Source organism: Cucurbita maxima, unplaced genomic scaffold (assembly GCF_002738345.1).
Source record: "Cucurbita maxima cultivar Rimu unplaced genomic scaffold, Cmax_1.0 Cma_Scf00676, whole genome shotgun sequence".
Taxonomy (NCBI): Eukaryota; Viridiplantae; Streptophyta; class Magnoliopsida; order Cucurbitales; family Cucurbitaceae; genus Cucurbita; species Cucurbita maxima.
In genome coordinates this window covers 1-7,500 of record NW_019272692.1, presented here as the reverse complement: position 1 = coordinate 7,500, position 7,500 = coordinate 1, and the positions used below count along the sequence as shown (strand labels likewise).

At 36.5% G+C, this 7,500-nt stretch overlaps 2 protein-coding genes across 2 annotated transcripts; one reads left to right on the top strand and one right to left on the bottom strand.

The window, feature by feature from the left end:
• The first annotated feature begins 1,128 nt into the window (after positions 1 to 1,128).
• LOC111474791 (ubiquitin-associated and SH3 domain-containing protein A-like) lies at positions 1,129 to 4,226 on the top strand. Its single transcript, XM_023119678.1, has 4 exons — positions 1,129 to 1,511; positions 3,380 to 3,538; positions 3,611 to 3,719; positions 3,809 to 4,226. Exons 1-4 carry the CDS (start codon positions 1,188 to 1,190, stop codon positions 4,003 to 4,005), a joined length of 789 nt encoding a protein of 262 aa, XP_022975446.1. The 5' UTR covers positions 1,129 to 1,187; the 3' UTR covers positions 4,006 to 4,226.
• A 1,824-nt stretch (positions 4,227 to 6,050) lies between these two features.
• On the bottom strand, positions 6,051 to 7,495 carry LOC111474789 (NADPH-dependent pterin aldehyde reductase-like; the record flags this gene model as incomplete). The annotated part of the gene is made up of 5 exons (XM_023119676.1): positions 6,051 to 6,392; positions 6,759 to 6,832; positions 6,920 to 7,092; positions 7,175 to 7,368; positions 7,447 to 7,495. Coding segments are annotated over 4 exons (489 nt in total), but the record flags the coding sequence as incomplete, so codon positions are not given.
• Between the last annotated feature and the right edge of the window lie 5 nt (positions 7,496 to 7,500).

Genomic DNA, 7,500 nt, shown 5'->3' with positions numbered 1-7,500 from the left:
AACGTGAGAGAATATATTTAAGTTGAAAGATTCCGATTATTCTTTAATATATTAGATATATTAAATAATAAAAAAAATATATATATTTAATTCATAAGGTTGAAATTAGTATTTTATAACCTAAATATATTAAATATAAAAAGGAGAAAAATATATTTAATAGTTAATTCATATTACATCGGAATGAATTAAATATATATTAAAATAATATATAAATAAAATATTATCATCAAATATATTATTTGACAAAAATTCTCTAAAACTTTTAACTTTAGTATAAATAGAACTCTAAATTTATACGAAGCCAATGAGAATCTTAACGTTTTGGTGGTGAATTCTCTCTAAGCAAAAAATTCTCCATCAACAATAATATTAGGGTGACAGTTCAATATCCGTTGATAAAAGAACGGAATCCTTATCAACTTCAAACTCGAATATGGTATTTGAATTTTATATCTTTAGATCTTCTCCATACGCTTCTCAATGGTATATCCGACACTATTTGAATTATTGTTCACGACAAACATTAACAATTTGGTTTTTCAAGTCATTCCTTCTCCTTTAGCGGTTGAATGAGGAATCAAACATCGTCATCTTCACTTATGTATTGATGGAGAAGATTCATAGTTCTTCTTATATTTCTCCCTCGTTTCAATGTTAAAATTTAATGGCTGAATTTTTATAATTTTATATGTATATTCTAATCCAGCAAACAAATAAATCGTGAAAAATTTAGAGTTTGCAAACAACGTTGACGTATGCTCGAGTCTAGAGTCATGTTTCAGAGAAGTATTTTAGACACGAAAATTATATTCACTCTCGGTCCGATCGTAACTCAGTTATATATATATATATATAAATAAAATTCAAAGCTAATTTATAATATATTTATATTTAATTTATTTATTAAGTTTTTATTTACCCTCTTAGTAAATAAATAAACAGAAATTTTATTAAAAATGAATATTTGTTTAAAAAAAAAAAAAAAAAAAACTCCAACAGAAAATACAAGGAAACTTCACAGGGCGGGACCAAGTACCAATTTCGGTGGGACCCACTCTGGGAAATAAGAAAAAAAAAATATATTTTTTTAAAATTTTATAAAACGGCGTTTGCAAAGTACGATTCATCATTACAACCTTTTCTTTCACGTCTTTTCCTACTAAAAAAAATAAGAAAAAAAAAAAATGAGCATCTCCGATATCGACGCCGTACCCAATGGCCACTTGGAGGCGCCGGAGTTTTACCAAAACGTAGTCGTTATGCGTCACGGCGATCGCTTCGACAACTTCGAACGCTCATGGACGGCCACCGCATCCCGCCCGTGGGACCCGCCTCTTTACAAGGACGGCCTGGTTCGAGCCTTCGATACGGGTCGGAGTTTTCTCGACCTTCTCGGGTTTCCTTTTCACGGGGTTTTCGTTTCCCCTTTCCTCCGCTGCGTCCAGACCGCCGCCCAAGTCATCGAAGCTCTGTCTGACGGCGCCGACAGCAACTCTTCCAGTCCTAAGGTCAGGCAAATTTCCCGATACACATGAAACCATCACATCAAATTGTGTTTTATTTTTGTTTATCGGTGGTTGACTTTTGTTTCTCCTCAAGTTATGGTTCTAGAAATTTACGAAATTGTTTGGGGGTTTTGAATGTTTGTTTGAGGGATTTGATGGGTCATTTCATTTGGCATTTTCGTACATGGCTTAATAACATTAACAATACTAATATCTTCTAATAAATAAGCTTGAAACTGAAGCCCATCTGGAATTGGGTGATAATTTGTCGTTTTGGAGGCCACCCAGTTCCAAACCTTTGCTATCTTCATTTTTCATTTTTAACTTAATATATTTGAATTTTCTTTTTGCTTGGATTATTGGGGAAAACTTCGGTCTAACTTAATCAAAACTAAATCAGGATGGAAATTTAGCTGGAGCTCACTGTTTACGAATATTGTCTTTTTTGGGTTTTCACTCCGGAGTTATATGGTCCTCTTTAGGCTTTCCCTCCAGATTTTAAAACGCGTCTGTTAGGAGGTTTCCACACCCTTATAAATGAGTGATGTATGATCTCACAATCCATCCCCTTTGAAGACCCAACATTCTCGTTGGCACTCGTTTCTCTCTTTCAATTGATGTGGATCTCACAACCCTCTTCAGGGCCCATAGTCTTTATTGGCATTCCATTCAGTATCTAGCTCTAATATCAATTTTAACCGCCCAAGCCCTACAATGTCCTCGCTAGCACACCGCTCAATATTTAGCTTTTGTAATAGTCGAAACCCACCTTTAATAGATATTGTACTTTTAAACTGTTTTCACATTTTATAAAAAAAAGGTCACATTAGAAGACGGGAATGACAGGTGGTTAAGAACTTGTTTGAATACATAGAATCACTTTTCAAACACTTGAAAGGCTATTCAAAATTAGCCATTAATTGATTTGCTTATCTGGTCAATAAGGCATCAAGGTTTAGATTTTGATTAGGTGAAAAACCCAACTGGGATTGCCCACAATACAAATAGTCATTGACATTGACAGATGAAGATGACATCTCCTTTGTTATATAGCCTGCAGTATTATTTGAAAAAAACGTTGAAAAGTTCTTCTCAACTTTTCAAACACAAGGATTTGTCTTTTGATGCTCAAAAATTCATTTCAATACTTGCTAGCTGCTTCAGATGATCCTCTAATTGTCTTGCTTTTGAATGGTAAAAGTTGTTGTGATCTGTTCAACGAGTTTAAAAGTCAAATTAGACGGTTAATGATGACTCTATGTAACGATTCAAGTCCACCGCTAACAAATATTGTCTTCATTGGACTTTCCCTTTCAAGTTTCCTCTCAATGTTTCTAAAACGCGTCTGCTAAAGAGAGATTTCCACACTCTTATGAAAAATGCTTCATTCCCATCTCCAACTGATGTGGAATCTCACAATCCACCCTCTTTGGAGGCCCAGTGTCACGATCATGCTTGTTAACGGCGATTGTGACACCCAACATCTTTGCTGGCACACCGCTCAATGCCTGGTTCTGATATTATTTATAACAGCTCAAGCCCACCGCAAGTAGATATTGTCTTCCTTTCGGGCTTCCCATCAAAGTTTTTAAAACACATCTGCTGGGGAGAGGTTTTCACACCCTTATAAAGGATGCTTTGTTCTCCTCAAGGTGCTTTGTTCTCCTCTTCACCGAACGTGGGACCTCAAAAATTAGTTTCACTTTTCTCGGTCTTCACTTGCTTTTATTTTGTCTTATAAATGATATGAACATTAGAACAAGTCTTGAGCTGAAAAGTAAGACTTCAAAGTTGATTTCATATTATGCACAAGTTTCTTTTTGTACAGCTATTCATTCAATGCTGAATTTTGAGTTGGGATATCACTATAGGTTTCAATAGAGTATGGACTGTGTGAGATGCTAACCAATGAAGCAATCAGGCCTAATGTTGAACCAAAGGATAGGAACTGGGATTTCAATATCCCTCAGCTTGAAGCCATTTTACCCGTCGGGACGGTTGACCATTCTATAGAACGTGTCTATAAAGAGGTACATAAACAAAATCATTATCAAACGAAGCTTCAATCCGTTTAAGTAAACGATGTTTCTCGAAAACTTCAGATGCTTCCATGGGAAGGATCAGCAGCAGTTACTCATCGTCGGTACGTCCAACTATTCCATACGCTTGCCGATAAATACCCAACGGAGAACTTGCTACTTGTCACACATGGTACGTAGTATTTTCAATTGCTGTCATAACTCGTCCGTCGTCCTTATAGATTTCCCTTATGACATTGTTTGTTCATCGTGTGTTTTTAGGCGAAGCGGTCGGAGTTGCAGTTTCGACGTTCATGGAAGATGTACTCGTATATGGAGTCGAGTACTGTGCATTTGTTCAGCTGCAAAGACCTGTTTTTCGGAGAGGCGATTCGTATGTGTTCGGAAAATTTGAGGTGAAACTGAGGAATGATGGGAAAGATGGAATCAAACACATGCCAAAGCCAGAAAAAGAATGAGATCATCATATGTTTCATTGGGAATAAACTGCCAGACTCTTTCTATTATTTGCTTATGCTTTGGTTCTGTGATGCATTGGATGATTAAGATCTCTCTTTTTTTGTGTTTCTTTGAATAAATGAGTCTGGATTGTTGATTTTGTTATGAACAGTGATGATATGATACTGATTATTGTGAAGGAGAGTAAAAGAAAGTGATATGATACTCATTGTTTTCCAAATGCTTATGTCTCAGTTCATGTTAGTGTAACAATTGGCTTTGGGAGTGAAAGCAGACTCAAGTAGAGCTATAGGTGAGGCATTATTGCAATGAGACTTAATATGATGTAGCATTTGATCGAACGAGTACGATCGCCTCATGGATATTGATTGTCTTGTTGATTGAATATCTCAAGTTAAGTTAACTTGTTTGATATTTGAATCACTCCACTAGAACGATGGATCGAGTTATGCTTTGTGAGATTCCACGTCGATTGGAGAGGGAAACAAAGTGTTTCTTATAAAGGTGTGAAAATTACTAAGTGTTTCTTATAAGGGTGTGAAAACCTCTCTCTTGTAGATGTATTTTAAAACCTTGAAGGGAAAGCCCAAAAAGTATAATATCTGCTAACCATGAGCTTGGACTATTATAATTGTTATCAAATACCAAGCAGTGCGCCAACAAGGACATTGGGCCCCAAGGAGAGTGAATTGTGAGATCTCACATCGGTTTAGAGTTTAGGGCTCTAGTCATATGAAATTTTGTCATATTTTTTATAAGTCTCATGTCAGTATGTAGCGATTTATGGCTCGAGTCTCTCAAAAAGCAAAACATTGTACTTGGGTTTTACTTTATTTTTCTTACGTTGTGACTTCAATACGTTGTGACTTCCACACGTAAATCGATAAGGTGGTGACCCTTAAATGGCGTTGATCCGACCATGTAAGGGCCAAGACAGACAGTGTCATCATGGAATCGAGGAGGATGGTGCACCATCCAACACACTAAGAAGAGTGCATTAAAGCCAAGTTGAGGCATAAGTGAGGTTAGAGAGAACGAGTCAACACAATTGTAGAAGACAAGCTCGGAGAGAGCATGGTAGAGTACTGTATGATCACTAACCAAAATCACGACTACTCTAGAAATATTAGGAATGCCTCAAAATGTACTATAGGGGAAACATGGTGTTAGCTCTCCACCACCCTTAGGTCATGTGACACATACATGTGTCACAATGTGGGAGAGCATTGCGAGACAAGCGTCTCTGATGTCTTCCTTTGAAATGAGTTTTTCAAGTATAGTGACAAGCATCACAGGTGTGCCGACGTTGCACTCTAGCTCATGTGTTGGAGGTTAGTATATGCACCCACCATTTGGCACATAGTCCATAAATGACATGACATGAACACGGGATGGTTTAAGTCCCAATGAGAACCAGAATGGATGGATGTTCGAGATATCCCAATGAGATGAACGACACATGGGTTAGGACTGTAAACATGTTTGAGCAAGCTAAGAGGGTCAAGTCGTCCCGAGATATGGGTTGACATCACAATGTATGGGTCATGTTATATGGAACCAAGATGATGACTGAGATGCGACGTTGTAGATGAGAGATGGCTTAGAGTAGAGGTAAGATCGAGTCGAATGACTTAACCTAGTGTAAGGACAAGTCGACTAGAGCCATAAACAATTGAATATGCACGCACAAATAGCATGTGTGGCCGAACAACCTTGAATTCCGCACGAGTTTTGTTTGGTTGGCAAAGGAGAACCTCACCTAAGATTCAACGAAGCCATGAAGACGGTCAAAGAATGTGAATGAGTCGTAAGTTCTCCTTAAGGCTTATCATGAGCATGTCAAGATCATAATGTTACACGGTTGAAAATATACAACCATAAAACATAGTACTTCTCTCCACACGGATCAAGCATGTGATCATGAACTAACTAGATAGACTCCACTCCTTAACGTACTCCCTAGGTCAAATGATGGGCTAGCATGCTCACAATATTGAAACTAATGGAAAGGAAAGGAACGTATAATAATTTGTTCGAAAAGTAATTCATAATCACATTACATACCTCATGTATAAGGTCCCACATTAAAAATGTAGTTCAATGAGAGGATACACATAATACTATTTTCATACTTATCATGACATAAATTTCTTACGAGACTGTAGATATATATTCTTAATTTTTCATTCATAATTTTAACACATGATATATGACGATGGTGTCTCACATGTCATAAGCTAATCATAATCAGAGTATATGTTTAACAAACTTATTAAGAATACCATTTAGAAATATAATCTATAAAATTTGGCAATAATGTTCGTTTAAGAAATCTTTATTTATGCACATTCTTCCTCAAAACTGAAGTTCATCACTCAAGCTCCACCTGCACTTGAAAAAAACAATCTACCATCACAATCGATCTTTTAAACTATATTCCATGTTATAATCTAGGATGATAGGTCCTATCATTACATTCTCATGTTCTTGCATTTAATCTTAATAGTGAGATCAATTAATGAGTATTTTTTTTAAATATTCAAGCCACCGGCTACCTCTATTTCAGGTTAAGGCAAGACATTCTTGTACAATTGACGACGACATCGCAACTTGAGACCATGATCCATGTATAGAGTAGTTGTATTTATGAAAGTTTAAATGAAGTATTTCCACATTTAACGTTTCATAATATATATAGTGGCGACCTTAAATTAAATAAAAAATTTTGGTCGTTACACATAATATAATTTACCTCATTCAAGAGTGAGAGACGCTCCATTATCTTCCGATGTAAAACTAAGGATCATTGTGCTCGCCTTTACTACCCTGATACATTCATCAACATCTATGCACTTATACATAGAACACAATAATTTTTCAAGAACAAGAAGTAGTGAAGAACTGAGATGTTACCATTGTTGAGGATTTTGGTAGTCAGGTGCTGAATCGCCAAAGCTAATAGCAAGCATGTCTGTGTTCACAATACCAGGATCAAGTGCTATAATAGCCATTCCTTTAGGCAGCTCCAAAGCTATGGATTTGGTCAAGCCCTCAATTGCCCAGTTAGAGGCACTATAGGGAGAAAACTGTTCAAAATATGTCGAAGCATAAACTTGGCTTTAAACCCATTTTATACTTGTCAAAAAGCTACAAATTTTGGGTACCTACCATGGGAGCACCATCTCTTCCCCACATTGAATAGAAGTTAACGATAATTCCTTTTCCTCCTCGGATCATAAGAGGAATGAAATGCCGAAGAACATTTGCTGTCCCTTTTACATTCGTATCAATCACACAATCAAACCCATCTTGAGGAATCTCCCAAAACTTGGACTTTTCATTGATCAAACCGGCGTTGTTTACTGAGACAAGAATAGATTTGTACTTAAAAATGGGAATGAACTATCAAAATCCCTTTGAAATGGAAGAACATGGAATACCAAGGATATCAGGAACAAGATTTCTTTCCAAGACAGCTTGAAATAGTTCCTCAA